Genomic DNA, 19,093 nt, shown 5'->3' with positions numbered 1-19,093 from the left:
AGTTTTTCCTTTAATTACCATTTCATCTTCAAGTTCTGAGATTCTGTTTTCTGTTTGTTCTATTCTGCTGGAGTGGCCTTCCGTTTTGTTTTGCAGTTCTGTTTCGTTCTTTTTTCTGAGGTTTTCCATATCCTGGGTGGTTTCCTCTTTTATGTTTTCTATTTTTGTCTTGCGTTCATTTATCTATTTATTTATCGTGTTCTCTGTTTCACTTTGGTGTTTATACAGTGCTTCTATGGTTTTCTTTATTTCTTCTTTTCTTTTTCAAATTCTCTATTTTTGTTGTCTTGGAATTTCTTGAGTGTCTCCTGTACATTTTGGTTGACCCTATCCAGTATCATCTCTATAAAATTCTCATTGAGTACCTGTAGTATGTCTTCTTTTAAATTATTCTTGTGAGCTTCATTGGGTCCTTTGGCATAGTTTATCTTCATTTTTTTGGAGTCTGGATCTGAGTTTCTGTTTTCTTCATTCCCCTCTGGTTCCTGTACTAATTTTTTGCTGTGGGGAAACTGGTTTCCCTGTTTTTTCTGTCTTCCCATCATTGTCTTTGGTGGTGTTACTGTCCCTGCACTGTGTGCAATTAAGTATTTTCTAGCTTGTAATAATAACAATGGTAATATTTAGAATGGAAGTGTAAGCAGACATGGAAAGCAAGAAGTTAAAAGGGAAAAACAAGCGACAAGAAGGAGAAAACAGAACAAGGTATCAGACAAGAAAGTTTCAAAGATATAAACAGGGAGCGTTAGTGTACTAATTGACAGTAAGCTGAACAGGCATTAGAGAGACAGAGAATTGAAAATCAAAAATAAAAAAAATAAAGATAAGAATAAAAATAAAAAATAAGTAAATGAAATATATATATATATATATATGAAATATATAATGAAATATATATATATATATATATATATATATACATATAAAATAAAATGAAAAATAGAAAATTTAAAAAAAGACCAAAAAACCTCCATGTTTAAATGTAATGAAGTTTCAGTCTTAATAATTTGGGTGTCTGTCTCTGTCTCCAGTCCTGAAGATGGTGCCTCAGATGTTGTTCTATAGTTGTCTCATCAAAGGGGACGCATAAAGTAGAGCAAAACTACACACACACACACACACACACACACACACACACACAAACCCCATCAAGTGTCCCAAGTTCAAATGCAATACAGTTTCAGTAAGTTTTTCAGCATGCAGGTGTAATTCGGTTGTTCTCTCATCAAAGGTAGGGAGAAAAAGAGAAAAAAAAAAAAAGTCTGGAGACAGTTCTGAGAATGGTATTTGCAGCTGTGGCTTGCCTGCCCGCTGCTGTTAGCCTGCTGTAGCTGGTGGCATTATTTATGCAGATCTCTGGGGTGAGCTTAGCACTCACCTGGCCCTGCAGGCTTTGTTTACTCAGAGTTCTCCTATGCGTGAGCCTCTGCTACAAGCTTTCCCCTTTCCAAGCACACTGGGGAAGGTGACACTGCACCCACATTCTCAGGCCTGCGTGTTTCTTTACAGTTCATGTGGGAAGTAGGTCTTCCCCCCTCTCCTATGCAGTTTTCCTCCCACCGCAACTTTTACAAGCTTTCCTGCTCCTGATTACTGGTCGGTGCTGCTGCTCCTGCCAGCCGCCATGTTTGTTTACAGTTCACGTGGGAAGTGGGTCTTACCTCCTCTCCTGTGGAGTTTTCCTCTCTCTGCCTCTCTCACAAGCTTTCCTGTTCGTGGTTGCTGGGTGCGCCCGCCAGGGCCTCTCCGGCCTGCTCGGCTTATTTATTTACATTCCCGGGAAGGATTCCCTTCCCCCAATCTTTCACGCTCAGGGCACCCCACCCTCTTTCCCGTGTGTCTTTATTGTTTTTATTGCTTATTAGTCAGTTTCTCTTTTTTTCCCAGGGTGGAGGTTGGTCTGTCCAGGGGGCTATGCTGCTCTGGCCCAGGCTTGTCTGGGAGTACCAAGGTACCGCGAAGCTCACCTGGTCCGCATTTTCCCAAGCCGTCTGGGCGTGGGCAACTGGTGGCCCTGGGGGCTCTCCTTGTTTCTCTGTTTAACGTGAAGTTGAGATTCTCTGCACCGGCTGGAGGTGTGGAGGGGTCAAAGTTTTGCCTCTTCTTGGTGATTTTGCCTGCAAAGTGTGTCTCCAGCGTTTCTCCAATATTTCACTATAGGAGGCTCGCTTTCTGCTTCCTCCCTCTAGCCGCCATCTTGGAATCAAGCCAGGTCTTTCACCTTGAGCCACTCCACCAGCCCTATTTTTGTGAAGGGTTTTTCGAGGAGATAGGGTCTCATAAATTTTTTGCTCAGGCTGGCTTCTAACCACGATCCTTCTGATCTCTGCCTCCTGAGGAGCTAGGATTATAAGCATGAGCCACTGGTGCCCGGCTCAGTAATAAGTCTTAAAAGACTGTTACCTCCCTCTCCCGATCCTAGTGTTTCAAAGTACTAAAGGTGTATAATACAAATACTTTGAAAAGGTCTCTGCTGTCTGTTCCTGTTACAACTTACAGTCTTTCTGCCAGGTGCAGTGGGATAAGTAGTACATATAAAACAACCCTTCTGTTACTACATATAGTCAGGAATTAGAAAATAATAAGTGAAAACATACAGTTTAATTTTTATTTACACATTACTGGTTTCTTATAAATATGTCAAAATGCACTCCTTCCTTCCTTCCTTCCTTCCTTCCCTCCCTCCCTCCCTTTCTCCCTCCCTTCCTTTTAAAAAAATTTTTTTAGCGTTATAGTGGTTTAAATTCAGAGTGCTGTGCTTGCTAGGCAGGCACTCTACCACTTGAGCTATACCTGTAACTCGTATATACTGCTTTTAAAGTTTTTAAAGAGGAATACACCTTTGGTATAAAATTTGGTAATTAAAAGAGATTTTAAAAAACTTTAAATGAGTATTATATGACAATATCTGTTTCTTTTTAGATATTACAGCTGAGGAAGTTTAAAAGTATTTTTGTTTTTTTAAAGGCTAGTAAGATTACCTTACTTTAGGTAGTAGTTTAGTAATAGTAAAAAGATTGGAATCTTAGGAAGTCATATAAATACAAAAGGCTTACTTCATCACAAGTGTACTACTTTGTATGATTTCAAAATTTCTGTTGCTCTTTTTGTTTTGCTTAAGTCTAATCTTTTTTGCTGATTGTCTCATAAGATAATTGGATAACTTGTGGTTTTGAGGTAAAAGCTTATGAAAAATGATGTTAACTTTTATATAACTACATTTGAATCTTTTTTTTCCTTGTAAAGAATCTCATGGAGAATTTTGTGGAAAATTTGATTCTTATGTAAAAACTCTGAGTGAGGTCTTTATTTCTTGGGAATCTTGACTTTTGACACTATAATTTACAGAGAACTGAAGCTTGAGTTTTCTCCATGTGGTAATTAAAACTTGTAGGATGTTTGAGCTTGGGTTTCCCTCCTGTGGATGAGTAAATAAACAGCTGCCCTCAGCAGCAGCTGTGGGTTTTTGGAGCAGCATCCAGACAGACAACTTTGACCTGGGGGATTGGAATCCCAGGTTCCTCATTCACAGCAAAGCATGAACCAAGGGCTTTTACCATGGTGTATGTGGGACACAGGATGATTCCATTTTTATTAAATATTTCTTGAACCAGAAGCTACTAAGGGAAATACTCTCTTAAAAATTTCTACTACTTTAGCTTATGAAAACTTTAATTTTCCCTGTCACTTTATTTTGATGCTTTTCATACATACGGAAAAGTTAAAATAATTTTATATTAACACCCATATACCCACCACCTAGATTCTACCATTTACCTTTTTCTACAGTTTTTTAGATTACACCATAACACTCACCAATTTTAAGTATACAGTATCAGTAAATTTATTTTTTCTTTCTCCTTTTATTTTACCATTTTTACATTTACTTACATATGTATGCATTGTTTGTGCCACTTCCCTCCCCAGCCAATATTAGTAAATTTAACAGTGCAACTGCTACCACACCCAGTTTTAGAAGACTTCAGTCACATGACAAAATTCCTTTGTGTCCTTGATAGTCAGTTCCTACTCCTGTCTTCCAGCCCCATGCTCAGCAACTGCTGCTGTCTCTTCCTATATTATGTCCTTTTCCAGAAATTTCCTATAAGTGGAATTGTATAATACATGTCTTGTATCTTCCTTCTTTCATTTACCATGAAGTCTTTGAGGTTCATTCATGTTATTAATATCAGTAGTTGTTTCTTTTTGCCAGTCCTTTTAAAAATCTATTTTGCAATTAATATAGATTTATAGGAAGTTGCAAAGTTGTATTACTCAGCTTCACATTATGGTAATAAAATTCTTGATGGGAGAAGGTTATTTTGGCTCACAGTTCTGGAGGTTACAGTTCAAGATTGTTTTGTGCCTTGGGCAAGGGTGACATTATCATGGTGGGAGCGCATGGAACAGCAGACTGTCTAAGAGCCAGAGGTCCTGCAAGCTCCTTCAGTGGCATGTCCCCCAGTGACCAAAGGAACTCCCAGTAGGCCCCAGGTCCTAAATGTCCCAGATCTGCCCATAATGCTACCCTGGGGACCAAGCCTTTAACATAGACCCTTGGGAGGACACTCATTCAAATCATAGCCCCAGTACTGAGAAATCCTGTGTATTCTTCACCCAGTTTTTCCCGTGCTTACATCTTATATATGGAAATAAGTATTTTTTTTTTTAAATAAGCATCCTTTTATACTATATGCTTTATTAGTAAGTATGGCAATTTAGTGTTGCTTTCATTTTGTTGGATTTCAAAGAGATTTTACTTTCTCAACTGACTAAGACACTCTGGGCTTGGAGTTGCTTAAAATGAGTTTTGGGATATTTAGCCATAGATCATTTCTGAATGGCAAATATAGGTTTATATGTTATAGGTAATCAAAGAAATTGATCATTGATCTTGATCCCTTGGCTTAGTGCTGATACTGCTTATGAATTTCCAACTTTGCATGAAAAAAAATCACTGAAATTAGAGGGATATTACTGATTTTCTCATAATATCAGACCATAGATAATTTGATATTTCTGTAGGAACTGATGAGTATAAATATGCAGGCTCAGAAGTTTTTATATGTTATTGCAGGTGCTTAAAATTTCACCACAGTGCTGACTTATGTTGATTTAAAAAAAAAAAAAACACATCCATGTAACTTTGTTTTTGGCTGAACAAAAAGAAAACAAAGTTTAAAAGTCAGAGTCAACATTTTCTTGGTAAATTCTTTCAAACCTCAGTAGATTCTAAATGTGGTCTATAGCTTATTTTTCTCATAATTGGTTTCCTGGTATGTATAAATGAAATGAAAAATGTGGTGGCAGGGAGTATAACTCAGTCATAGAGCACTTGCCTGGCATGCATAGTGGTCTGGCTGTGATTCCCATCAAAGATAGAAAGAAGAGTGAGGGAGAGAGAGAGAGAGAACATTGAAATAAGAAATTGAGCTGTAATAGCAGTGTATTAAAGTTAAAGTTTATTATTTGTACTTAAAACTTTTTTTTACCCCCAGTACTAGGGATTGAACCCAGAGCCTGACAAATGTTAGGCACATGCTCTTCCACTTGAGCCACAACTCCCACACTTGTGGGAAAACAGAAGGTGGCAAATAATAGATAAAAGTAAGCCAACTGCAAAATAGATAGTTTTAGGACCTTCATCTTTGTGAGCCTCAGCTGCTCTTCTGGAACCTTCAGAAGATTTTATCTCCAGTATTGTGTGTGTGTGTGTGTGTGTGTGTGTGTGTGTGTGTGTGTGTGTGTTACTAGGGAATGAACTTAGGGTCTTGTGCTCTGTCACTCCCTCAGTCTAAGTATGTATTGTATATATGAAAGTAAAATAATGAAATACATCAAAAATTGTTTTTAAAAAAAGGTGGGAGAGGATCAGTTAAGAAAATAATAGAAGGGGGCTGAGTGTTATGGTGCATGTCTATAATACCAGCTTCTCAGAAGGATTAGGTAGAGGGGCTCAGTCTGAGGCCAGCCCTTAGAAGCAAAAGGTTGGGGACACGTCCCAACTGATAGAGTGCCTTCCCAGCAAACACAGGGCCCTAAGTTCAAACCCTAGTACCATTAAAAAAGGAAAGAAAGAAATAGAAGGTGTGAATTTGATCAGAGTATATTATATGGAAGATCACAATGAAACCCCTTTGTACAATTAACAGATGCTAATTTAAAAAAAACAGCATTGAGATGTTTTTGGTCAGGAGAAATACTAGTTTGCAGAATAGCATTTTTGGTGATATGCTGGAACAACTGGAATTCTTACATGATCAGTTTGGATTTGAAACCATTGTGGTATCCCAGGGCTTCAAGATACTGGGTCTCTTCTGCCTTATAGTATATTTTATGACATTTTGATTTATCAAAAAGTAAAGTACAGTAGGAAGAAGAAGACTGGGAGGCATTGGAATTTAGAATATAGTTGTTTTCATTAGACTTTGAGAAAAGGGTCTCCAAATGTACTTTGGTATATGGGAAGAAATTCCAGTCTGTTGCTGGAACATAAAGAGTGTGTGGACATGTATTTGTAGAGGACCAGATGAGCTGCTGAAAGTTAGAGACCAGCCAGAGGAAACATGGGAGATAAGGAGCAGTGTAGACTGTCATTTCATTATAAAAGAGGTCTCATTATCCATGTTATGACAGGAAAATACTCACCAATGAAGTGAGCTACAGAAGAGTATAGAAATTGAGTGTAGGGCTGGAGGCGTGGCTAGCAAGTACTAGTTCAAACCCAATACTGCCAAAAAAAAAAAAAAAAAAGAAAAAGACAAATTCAGTGAATAACCCATTACAAATTTCCTAATGTTAAAATTATATATAACAATGAGGGCAGCACAGAAGTCCTAGTGATTTAATAATTATAATGTAAGTAAAAATCTCTGATTTCTAAAGCATAAAAATATCCCTCTAAATAATTGTTGGGTTAAAAAGATAAGAGAGCATTAAGAAAGACATATTAGAAAAAAGTACAGACAGTGAACAAACAGAGTAAAAGTATGGCCAAAGTGATAATCAGAGGTAAATTCATAGCTAGCATTAAATACTTTATTTTCAAAGAGAAAATAAGATTTAAAAACATAGAAAGTTAGAAAAAAAACCCAATAAAACAGAAGGTGGCAAATAATAGATAAACGTAAGCCAACTGCAAAATAGATAGTTTTAGGACCTTCATCTTTGTGAGCCTTAGCTGCTCTTCTGGAACCTTCAGAAGATTTTATCTCCAATGTTGTGATACAGAAGCAAAACAGGTGGCTTTAGAATCTTTCTCAACCCACTGTTTCACTGAGTTACTGATGCATTGACTGTATCTGAAATCTATTTGCTATCAGTCCTAGAAGTTCTATCCCTTTTAGTGAGAGAAAGTGAGTAAAATAATGGGAAAGGATGAAATAATTCTTCTTAGTTATGATTGACTACTTGTAGGGCTTAAGAGTATCAGCTAAAAGACTTCTTAGAATGAGTAAGCATTTAGTAAGTGCTGTATATAAAACATATGCAGAAAACGTCTATGAACTGAAATATCTACTTGGGAGATATGGGGTGTGTGTTGGAGGAAAATTTTATTTTCAGTAGCTATAAAAACTAAGTAAAAATAACTTCAAGAAATACACAAGATGCTCCATAAATATTTGTTGAATAGATGAAAACAACTACATTTTTAGATTACTAGCACAAATTCATGAAAATACCATATAGCTGGGTGGGAAGGTTATTATTATTATTATTATTATTATTATTATTATTATTTAATGATCTCTGGGACAAAATCAATAGCCTATAATGTAACTCAGTATTCTAAAGAAGTGTCACAAGCCAGTAGAAAATGGAGGGAAAGTTGGCTGCTTATAAAATAAAAACAGAAGGTTAACACCTCACACTAAAATTACTTTCAGATAGACTAAAAAGGAAAATATAAAAGAAAAAAAAAAGAAGTAAAAAGGAACAATGAAAGCAATAGAACTAAGAAGACAATTTGATAGCCCTAACGGATGTTAGGAATGTAGAAGGATTGTCTGTACCACATGAAAGTTAAAAAATAAAACCATATGTCATTCAAGCTCAGAAAAAGTACTTGAAGCACAATGTTAAAGCCTTTTGGGTTTTTTTTCTCTTTTTTATTAGCATATATTAGTTGTTTCATTGTGATATTTCCATACACGCATGTGATGTAGTTTGACCTCTCTATTACTTTTTTTGATTTCCTCCCCCCTTTTAAAAAGTAGTTTTAGGGAGGGGGTGAGTTCAGCTATGATATATTATAAGAACTTTTGTAAATCACAGTGTACCCCCCAGTACAACAATAATATAATTTAAAAAGTAATTTTAACAGGTTTCCTTTTATTTTCATGGATATAAAGCACTTCGACCTCGTTCATCCCTTTTCACCCTTACCTTACCCCCCTCCCGCTGGTACACACCCCCAAATAGAACCTGTTTTATATTCTTGTCATTCATTTTTAAGGACTAGATTCCACATATGAGAGAAACATGCAGTGTTTGTCTTTATGAGTCTGGCTTATTTCACTGCACTTGATAAGCTCCAGTTCCATCCATTTTCCTACATGCAACATAATCCCATTCTTTGTAGCTGAACAGTTCTCCATTGTGTACGCATACCATATTTTCTTTATCAATTCATCTGTTTTCTTGGCACCTAGGCTGATTTCATATTTTGGCTATTGTGAATAGTGTTGCTGTAAACATGGATGTATGGGTACCTCAGCTGTAGGTTGACTTATATATCTTATATCTTCAGTATATGTCCAAGAATGGTATGGCAGGATCATGTGGAGTTCTAGTTTTAGTTTTATTAAGGAACCTCAGTACTGATTTTCATAGTGTCTCACTAATTTACATTCCCACAGCGTATAAGGGCCATCCTCCCATCCTTACCATTTGTTGTATGTTTTCTTTTTCTTTTTCTTTTCTTTTTTTTTTTTGCAGTGCTGGGGCTTGAATTTAGGGCCTACGCCTTGAGCCACTCCTCTAGCCCAATTTTTTGTGATAGGGTTTTTCGAGATAGGGTCTCATGAACTATTTTCCTGGGCTGGCTTTCAACTGCAGTCCTCTTGACCTCTGCCTCTGGAGTAGCTATGATTACAGGCGTGAGCCACCGGTGCCCAGCATGTTTGTTTTCTTGATGATACCCATTCTGACTGGGGTGAGATGGAATCTCAATGTAGTTTTGACTTGCAACATGGTGTTGAACGTTTATGTATTTATTAGTCATTTATAGTTCTTTCGGAAACTGCCTTTTCAATAATTTGCAAAACAAAATATAAACCAAAACCTGAGTTGGAAAACAGGTAAAGAACAACAAAATTAATTCTCCAGAGAGAAAATGGCCAACACAGCTGGAAAATCTTAATGTTTTGGATTGAAGTTATGTGGGTAGCTGGGCAAGTATTCCCAGCTACTTGGGAGGCTGAGATGGAAGGATCATTTTAGCCTACAAGTTTGAGACCAGCCTGGGAAACAGAAAAGACACTGCCTCAAAAAAAAGGAGCACATATGGTTAAATAGCAGTGAAGTGTTGCTGTCCAGCAGCCAAAATGGTATACATTTGTTTAAAAGATAAATCGGTTGTTTACAGCATGTGACACAATATGTACATCTCCCGTTTGCATGTAGCTAATGAGAATGAAAATGATCTTGGAAGCATGACTGCAGGTTTTGAAATACTCACAGTACTATTGCATAAGAACAAAAATGTCTTTTAGTTCAAGCTTCTACCAACAAAGTTAGTATATTTTGAGCCTGTATGTCAGGCCGTGACTGGGTGCTTTATGTGTCTTGATTAATTGTCACGACAGTCTTATTACTTGTGCCCGTAACTGGTGGGGCATGTGAGGCTTAAAGGGAGGAAAAGTACCACCACTGGACAGAGAGAAAGAACCTGTCTTAGGAAAGTGCTCATAATATTAATTAGGAGTAAAAGCCATTTAAAATTGTGCCTGCTAAGAATGTTCTTAATATAAAGAAAGAAAATCAGTACAAACAAAAGGGCAGTATCCATAAATGCCAGTAATAAATAACTGTTATTAATGGACTTATTCCTATTAGCAGAATTGGAGACTATTCTAATTTCTACTTACTTTTCCTATTGTTAAACTTTCTCCTATTTTTAGCTAACCTTTTTGTTTTTAGAAGTGAGAATGAGGAACAGGCAGTAGGCAAAGGTTAAAAACAAAAAAATCAAAGAACATTTTAAAGAAATCCAATAACACCAGTGCCAACTCCATACCCCCAAGGAGAGTCCTTCCAGCGCTTGCTTTAATCTGTTTAGGTGCATGCAGGTTTATTGTTTATATTCCTTTGGCATGTTTCTTTTCCTTCCTTTCTTGAGGTGATAGGGTCTCATGAGCACTCAGGGCATGAAGATGAGTTTCGCTTTTGTACCTGAGCAGTAATGGTTAAGTCATTCGTTCATGGGTGGGAAAGAAGAATAGGGAGAGTATATCCACTACTGATGCAATGTAGTTGCTGCTAATGCTGCTTTAAAAGATGAGCAGTATGCACTGTAAAACTAATGGGATCTTATTTTCATCTGTTTTAAATTAAAAATTCCAAATTCTTAAAAAGCAACTGCAGCTAATTCTGCTTTTTCGTGGTGTTTCAGGCTTACACCAGCCAATTTGTGTCTCTTGTGATGTTCGCTCTTATGATGTGTGATGATAGGATCTCTATGCAGGAGAGGCGCAAGGAGATCATGCTTGGATTGAAACGGCTGCCAGGTATGAAGACCCTCAATCACACACACTTGTTTTCCAAGGCGAAGCTCTCCTCTTTTTTTTTTTTTTTTGGTGGTACTGGGGTTTGAACTCAGGGCTTCATGCTCACTAGGTGGGCCCTCTTACTGCTTGTGCCACTCTGCCTGCCCTCCCCTCTTCTTGAAGCTGTGGTTTGTAGCTGCTTCATTAATAAGATCTTTCTGCTTCTGTTCCCATGTATTAAAAAAAAAAAAATCCCTAGCTGATACTGCGGAAGAATAGAAATACTCTTCTTTTGTTGTCTGCTAGCCATATAATAATGTTTTATCTGTTCAATAAATTGTTCCTTTTTCATAGATTTTGCTAATGTTTCTTCACAGACTTGATTAAGGAAGTGCTGAGCATGGATGATGAAATTCAGAAACTGGCAACAGAACTGTATCATCAGAAGTCAGTCCTGATAATGGGGCGAGGCTATCATTATGCCACTTGTCTTGAAGGAGCACTGGTAAGCTTTCTCACCAGGTTCATTTCAGCCTATTAATTTATGGACCTGGCACATAGTCATACTTTTATTTTATCTTTTAAGTTAATTTTTTTATTTTATATTTATTTTGCAATGCTGGGGATCCAACCCAGGGACTGCACATTCTAGGTAGGCAATCCCTGCATCACTGAGCCACACCCCCAACCCCATTGATACTTTTAGAATGAATGAACAAAGTAGGTGGAACTTTTTAAGGTGCCTCTATATTCGTGAATTATGGTTTGTTTACCTTGGGAGAGTGCCACAGAACTTAATTCAGAAGTGAAAAACAAGAAGAGTATGTTTTAATGTGATACCTTGAGTTTAGCAAGTAATTAAGTTTATGTATTATCCAAATATGAATAAAAGATTCAGGTTCTCACCTCGCACCAGTGGCTCATGCTTGAAATACTAGCTACTTGAGAGACTGAGATTGGGAGCCTCAAGATTTGAGACCAGCCTGAGCAAAAAAGTTCATGAGACCCCATCTTAACTAATTAGCTGGGTATGGTGGTTCATGTCTGTCATCTCATCTGTGACAGGAAGTAGAAAATACAATGATCATGGTCCAGGCCCGCCTGGGCAAAAAGCAAGTCCCTATCTCCAAAATAACCAGAAGGGCTGGAGGTGTGGCACAAGCTGTAGCACTCTTGCGTAGCAAGCATGAAGCCCTGAGTTCAAACCCCAATATTGCCACAGGGGGGAAAAAAGATGATTACAGTTCTTTAGATAAGAAATAAACTTGAAATTAAATGTGAAGTCAGTAGAACAGGTACAAAGAAATAAGAATATTTTTATGATGATCTGAAGTCTTAAGGAGATCCTTGTGGAACTTTCAGCCTTCCAAATACTTGTTGGTGTTATAGAACTGACGGTCTGTTAACTTGCTAGGTATATTTACAGATCAGTGGTCTTCTACTACTTCTGGATAGACAATGACTTATCAAATGTTTTGTATAGTATTTACCTCAGATGGAATTTTGAAAAATGGACTGAATGCCCATCTGATTCTTTGTTTATTAGAAAATCAAGGAAATTACTTACATGCACTCTGAAGGCATCCTTGCTGGTGAATTGAAGCATGGGCCCCTGGCTTTGGTAGATAAACTGATGCCTGTCATCATGATCATCACGAGAGACCACACGTACGCCAAGTGTCAGAATGCTCTTCAGCAGGTAGTTGCTCGTCAGGTAAGTCAGGTTGCTGTAAGCACACCTTGCAGCTCAAGAGAGTCATGTTTCTAATGCTTATTTGGACTTTACACTTAAAGTGATAGACCAGTGCGTGAGAGGTGACTTACAAAACTTGTTTACCTGTAAACCCTTTTGCTTTGGAATTTATAAAAATGAGACATCAAAGAGTTTTGATGGGCCCTAGCTCATAGATCTTACAATAGATGGAACCAAGACTGTTTCTGCAAAATGAGATCAATCCAGCTTAACCACACAGCTTGTGAGTTTTAAAAAGTCTTACTAGCAAGGCTGCATGGAGACTGTGCAGTGCAGACTTGCACATTCATGTGCTCTAGCCCTGCATTTGCATACTAGTGACTGTGTCTATGTGTGTGATTTTCTTCCCAGGGCCGCCCTGTGGTGATTTGTGATAAGGAGGATACTGAGACCATTAAGAACACAAAAAGAACGATCAAGGTGCCCCACTCAGTGGACTGCTTGCAGGGCATTCTCAGTGTGATCCCCTTACAGTTGCTGGCCTTCCATCTTGCTGTGTTGAGAGGCTATGACGTAAGTGATCTATTACTGCAGAAACTTCGTGATGGCTTTTTACCAGTGGGCTCATCCGGATACTTTTCTCCTAAATTTTGAACAATAGCATTTTAGAACTCCATCAAATTTATGTCTGTCACCTGTTACCTTTTCCTGGCCCATTTTTTAGGTTATATCACAGTATCTTCTTACTCATAGAACTTGAAGGAACTGTAGAGGTCACTACCAAGACTGGGACTCTCCTTGGGGAATCACCTATTTTCTTAGTGCATGTTCTTAAGAGGGCAGCTGTTGGCATTTTGGGCGGGGCGATTCTTTGTTGCTTGGAACTCTCCTACAATGTACATTGCAGAGCTTTTAGTGTTGTTGGTCCCCCAATTACTGTGGCAACCAAAATATCCTGTTCTTATGTTTCTAGTGTCCCCTGTAGAATTCTAGTACCTGTAGAATTCTTTCCCCTAAGTTTTTCAGTTTTATTTTTTTCCAAGATAACATTTTTTTTCTTAAGATAGAGGCTTGCTATGTTGCCCAGGCTGGCCTTGAACTCCCGAGCTAATGCAGTCCTCCTGCCTCAAACTCCTGAGGGACTTTAGGCACATAGCACCAAGCCAGGCTCTAAACAAAAATCCTTTCCCCAGTCAGTATGATTTCTCAAGTCTTGCTTTTTTTTTTTTTTTTTTACAGGTTGATTTTCCACGGAATCTTGCCAAATCTGTAACTGTGGAGTAATGAGCACCCGGAAGCTGAGACAAGTCAGCAACACAAGACACCTTTCGTATTTAAAACTTTGATTTAAAACACCACCTCTGGAAGCCTTTTTTAGTAAATCCTTATTTATATATCAGTTACAATTATTCCACTCAACTTGTGATTTTTGTGAAAATGCCTCTTATATTTTTCCAGTAAATATGCTTAATGAAATCTGTATTGGAATCCATACCAGAAAGATTTTAGCTATTAAAGAACGAGGTACTAAATTTCCGGGTACTTGACTTCAATCTGGGAGGATTTTGTTATGTTTTTGAATTTTAAATAATTGCTTTTTGTTTTTACCATGCTTCTGTTCATTCACACCAGTGAAGGGGCAGTGCATTTAATTGGATGTCTGAAGCCAGTGGCAATATAGTGCAATTGTTGGACATCTACTGACGATTTTGTTAAGTTATATAGAAACAAAAAGATGCTGTGGTGTTTGCTTTTTTTTTTTGCTTGTTTGTTTGTTTTCTTTTTTGGCAGTACTGGGGTTTGAACTCAAGGCAGGCGCTCTACCAGTTGAGCCACACCCCTACCCCTCTGTTTTGTTTTTAAATCAAACTATACAACTCATACACTAAACACTTTTCCTGGTGGGACTTATATCTAAGTTCAGTTAACCTTCATTCTCAGACTTGTCTATTATCTGTATATGGGGGTAATTTAGGAAGGAAAATATTATAGTAGTGCGTTGGTGTGCTCCAATCCTTAATAGAACATATTTGCACAATTTCATAGCACAAACTTTAACTTTGAATATTTTGGACAACTGACAACATGGATTTAAATTTGAAAATGAGATTTTGGGTAACTTGCTCCTTGTTTTCTCATCTCCTAAAAGTGGTTTGTATTTCCTTATATTTGTAGTCTTTTGCTTTTTAAATAACTGTTGAATGATACATTTTTTTCTTGTTCTTTGAAATCACAGCACAGCTGCTATCAAATTAAATCAATATGATCTATTCAGTATTCTCTTCAACTTTGTCAAAAGAAAGAATTTCCTACAGTTGAACTACCTTGTTGCATAAAACTAATTAATACCTGTAGTGCCAGTTTGGAAACTCTTTGCAATTAGTTGGAAGATTTACAAGTCTTTGACTAATCATTTGAGTGAAAATGTATATGATAGGCTAGGATCAGAAAAATTCTGTGCTTTCCACTGATGTTAAAGAAGGATGGCATCAAGTTTAGTATTTCTTCCTAGTATTTTTCCTCTGTATTTTCTATGTTCTATCCCTGAAATTTATTTGGGAATGAAGACAGAATATGTAAAAGTGATACTGAGCTACTTTCTGAAATGGAATTTGACAATTTGGACTACAATGTTTAAAATAGAGTATTTGTTTGACACCCAAAATGTGAGTAATAATTTCTTAACAGAGGTTTTTGGGCCAGATCTTGGTGGGCATATGAGAGAGTGGTTATGTTTTGGTTAAGTCCTTTTCCCTCAAAAGCTTTCATTTTTAAATTCTGCAGGTAAAATATTTAATACAATTATTAATAAGCTCAGTCTTTTTCTCTTTTTTTGTATTTGAACTTCTTCATGAGGTTAAGATTTCCTGATAGCAATTATTGCTGCAAAAGAAGCACAGAATTCTACTTGTGTATGAGGCACATTTTGAGGCAATTTGGAAGGACTGATGGTGATTAGAAATCTGATTTAAAAAATAATGTCACTATTTCATCATATATGTTGCTACTTTAGTTATATTTATCTACTCTGTTCTAAGACTATTTTATTTAAGTCTGCAGGTTTTAGTAAGTGTATAGTTTAATAGCATTTGACACATGATTTGTATGGGTTTATAACATTTCGTTTTTAAAATTATTTTATTAACAGGTTACTGTGCATCATTAATGGGGTACAGTGTGGTGTTTCAGTACATTTATACATTATGAAATGACAACTCAGGATACTTAGGTTATCCATCACCTCAAACATTTGTCATGTTTTGTAAGAACATCCAGAGTCCTCTCATAGCTTTTTGAATTACATAATTTGGTATTGTTGACTGTAATCACCCTTCGTTGTAATAGAATGGCAGAATTTTTCCTGCTATCTGGCTGTGACTTTGTACTCCTTTATCCACCTTCCCCTCCACACATACTCCAAGTAGGGTGAGTTCCAAGCTGAATATCTGACACCCAAATGAAGAACAAAGTGGCATTTTCCAAACAAATATGATTTCTCCTCCCTCTCTCTTCATGCTCTCTTCCCTATTAGATGTAGTGATGTTTTTGTCTCTCTCTCTCTTTTTTTTTTTTTTTTTTTCCAGTGCTGGGGTTTGAAGTCAGAGCCTCACACTTGCTAGGCAGGTGCTCTACAACTTGAGCCATGCCCCTAGCAAATGTAGCTATTTTAAATTCTTTGAGTGTGTGTTTGGTGCTGGGGATGGAACCCAGTGCTAGGCAAGCACTCTACCATTGAGCTATATCCCCAGCCCTTGATTTTTTGAGACAGGGTCTTTATGTAGCTCAGGCTGGTCTTGAACTCATGATCCTCTTGCCTCATCCTTTTGAGTGCTGGGATTATAGTATGTACCACCACTACCAGCTTATAAATTAATTATTTTTCTTTAAATTCTTAACACACAAAAGGTAATGCAGTGAGGCAAGCCATGAAATAAGTGAGCATGCCCAGTTAAAACCAATGTAATATAGGATGCAGAAGTCCGATTTAAAAAAAAAAAAAAAAAGATAATTCTACAAAAGTTCTTTCTATAAAAAGTTCCCCCACCACCACCTTCAGTACTGGGGTTTGAAAACAGGGCATAGCATTTGAGCCATACCTCTAGCCCTTTTTGCTTTTAGGTTGTTTTAAAGATAGGATGTCACATTATTGCCTGAAACCTGGACTGCCAGCCATCTACCTACATCCCTTGTAGCTGGGACCACAGGCGCATATCACCAATTATTGATTGGGATGCAGGGGGGTCTCACTTTTTGCCTGGTCTGGTCTTGAACTATGACCCTTCCAATCTTTGCCTCCTGAGTAGCTGGAATTACAGGCAAGGGCCCCTGTGCCTGGTCACCATATCCTTTCTTACAATACATTTAAAGTTTAAATTCACTCATACATTCTTTTTAGGCATAAACACGTGTAGTACCTAACACCTGGCCCAGTAAATGATTGATACTTTTGAGTCAGCTTTTCTATCTTATCTCTATGCCATAGGAATAAAGACAAAATTGAATGCTAATGCTGTTTAGTTTGTTAAACTATGACAGCAGATATTTATTAATAGCTATTACAAGAAAGTCACTGTGCTAGACATAGAAATTACATGTTTAGAGGCGTGTTCATTTGTCTCCAGGTAGACTCATCACTCGTGAAGACTAGATTCATTGGAAGGCCTGGGGTGAGAGAGTGCACAGGTGGAGTTGAGCTGAGTTGTTAAATGCTGTGAGGGAGTAGATTTGTTTACTTCAATAATGGTCCAAGTTGTGGGACATATTATGATCATAGAAGTGAAATGCATTTGCCAAGTAAGCTATTGTCACAGCCTATAACAATACATAGATCTATGGTACTCTGTGGAACAACAGCCATTGTTAAGCAAAGATGTTAAACCACCAAGCAGTCCTGCTCAGAAGGAAGGGACACAGGGAGGGCAGGTGTTGTGCAGGGGGCTTTTGGTTCAGAGCGTGGGCACAAACTTCCCTCCTATGCAGCCTGTTTCTGGATGATACTGTGCTTTCCTTTTGAATCAGGTCTCTTGTCCTGTCTTAGTGCTGACGATGGGAGGAAAGGAGCCTGGTTTTGGCTCCTTGGTAGCATTCCTCTGACATTTATTTCTATTACTCTTCAAAGAAGGAAAAACAGCCAAAATGTTTGCTTTCACAAACATTTTAGGAACTTTGGGGTCAGTTTTTTTCTCTTATTTTTTTTTACAGTTAAGATATTCTATAGCAATAAAGAGAAAGACTAATGTTACCTATTTATTGTATGTTACAACTTAAGTGATTTTTCTAAAAAAAAAAAGGCACAATGTCATTGAAACTGTTGAAAAAAGGATTCATAATTCATGTGAATTTGTAAAGGCCAAAGAATTTTGAAGGGAATGGTAAAGATATTTTGTTTTATGATAGCCACATGTTTAGTAAATTTTATGTACAAGAATACCAGGCATTGTTTTAACCATGGAAACATCTCAGATTACTTTGTTTTACTGAGTCTCAAGGTTAGATCTTTTAACATATAGTTTTTCTACTATTAAGACTGTTAATATTTCAGTATCTTCCAAGCTTGATGAGTTTAAAGATATCTTCAAATATAGGACAATGATGACCAATAAGACTGAACAGTATTGGCTTCAAACCAGTAATATGCAGGGTTACAATTAAAATCATAGTTAACTAACAAGACCATTAAGTTTTTCCCTAGTAGCTTATGTGTAATAGCTTGAATCAAAATGTTATATAATGTCCCATAAATAATGGCTAATGAAAAGCATCTTAGAAAATTCCCAGGTTACCTTGCTTTCTCTCCTAGCTTTCCAAATAAAGGTAGAAATGATCCTGCTAGTTTTTTTAATGTTCTATGGTTGAATGTGTTTTTGCTTAAACAAAACTTTTGGTATTTGTTTAACTTACACTTCTTGTGTACAGGGAGAGGATTTTGGACTCATCTTTGCTTTATCTTGGTTTTGTGTTCTTTGAAATGAATATTTAGTTTTCTGAGCCCGTTGGTCATTTTGTCCTTATGTCCTGTTACCAGTGACTCTTAATACAGAGCTGTGAATAAATTACCAAAAACTTTCTGAGTATTTCATTTTGAATAATGTCAATATTTGAAGAGTATGCATGTATGTAATTGTTTTTAAAAAAATGTACTGTACTTAGAATGTAGCCAACATTTTACTTTTCTGATGTTAAAAATTTATTCATTATTGTTTTTTAAAATAAGAAATAATTGCATAAATATTATCAAAAGCCAGGTGTCTGTACCTTGACTTCCCCAGGATCATCAGCTAAAACAAAGGCTGTGCTCTTTTTGATGGCACTCCTAAATATTACACTTTCTCATGTCACTTAATTTTTTTTTTGCCATAAACCTGTTGCTAATAGCAAATTGCCAGGGTGTACAGTGATCAAAACTTTAATGCACTGATAGTTGGGAAAGGAGGAGAGGCAAGGTGAGTGATGGGGGGAGGAGGGACAAGCTAAAGTGTCTGTAGTACCTGTCAGTCACCTGATTACAGGACAAAGATTCCCTTTACAGATCCTTTTATAAACAGCTCTCCCCAGTGTTTACAGCACTTGCTATGTGTTTTGGAGACTCAGGTGAGGGTGATTTGAATGAATAGATGTGCTGTTGGCCTGCCCACACGGTCTAGTCTCTGAACTCTGGCTTCCTCCCTTCTCTCCCCCCACCCCACTCCCATGC

General features: G+C 37.3%; 1 protein-coding gene across 2 annotated transcripts in view; it reads left to right on the top strand.

Annotated features, from left to right (window-relative positions):
* The window catches only part of Gfpt1 (glutamine--fructose-6-phosphate transaminase 1), a 57,153-nt gene extending 38,680 nt beyond the window's left edge, over positions 1-18,473 (top strand). For both annotated transcript variants that reach the window (XM_074049879.1, XM_074049878.1), the window contains 5 exons: positions 10,613-10,727; positions 11,084-11,211; positions 12,253-12,420; positions 12,811-12,972; positions 13,639-18,473. In XM_074049879.1, the coding sequence (XP_073905980.1) occupies positions 10,613-10,727; positions 11,084-11,211; positions 12,253-12,420; positions 12,811-12,972; positions 13,639-13,683 (618 nt within the window). In that variant the 3' untranslated portion in view covers positions 13,684-18,473. The remainder of the gene's footprint in view (positions 1-10,612; positions 10,728-11,083; positions 11,212-12,252; positions 12,421-12,810; positions 12,973-13,638) is intronic.
* Positions 18,474-19,093: the final 620 nt, after the last annotated feature.

Source organism: Castor canadensis, chromosome 12 (assembly GCF_047511655.1).
Source record: "Castor canadensis chromosome 12, mCasCan1.hap1v2, whole genome shotgun sequence".
In the NCBI taxonomy this organism is placed as follows: domain Eukaryota; kingdom Metazoa; phylum Chordata; class Mammalia; order Rodentia; family Castoridae; genus Castor; species Castor canadensis.
Note: the sequence above shows the minus strand (reverse complement) of the source record. Positions and strands in the feature narration are given on the sequence as shown.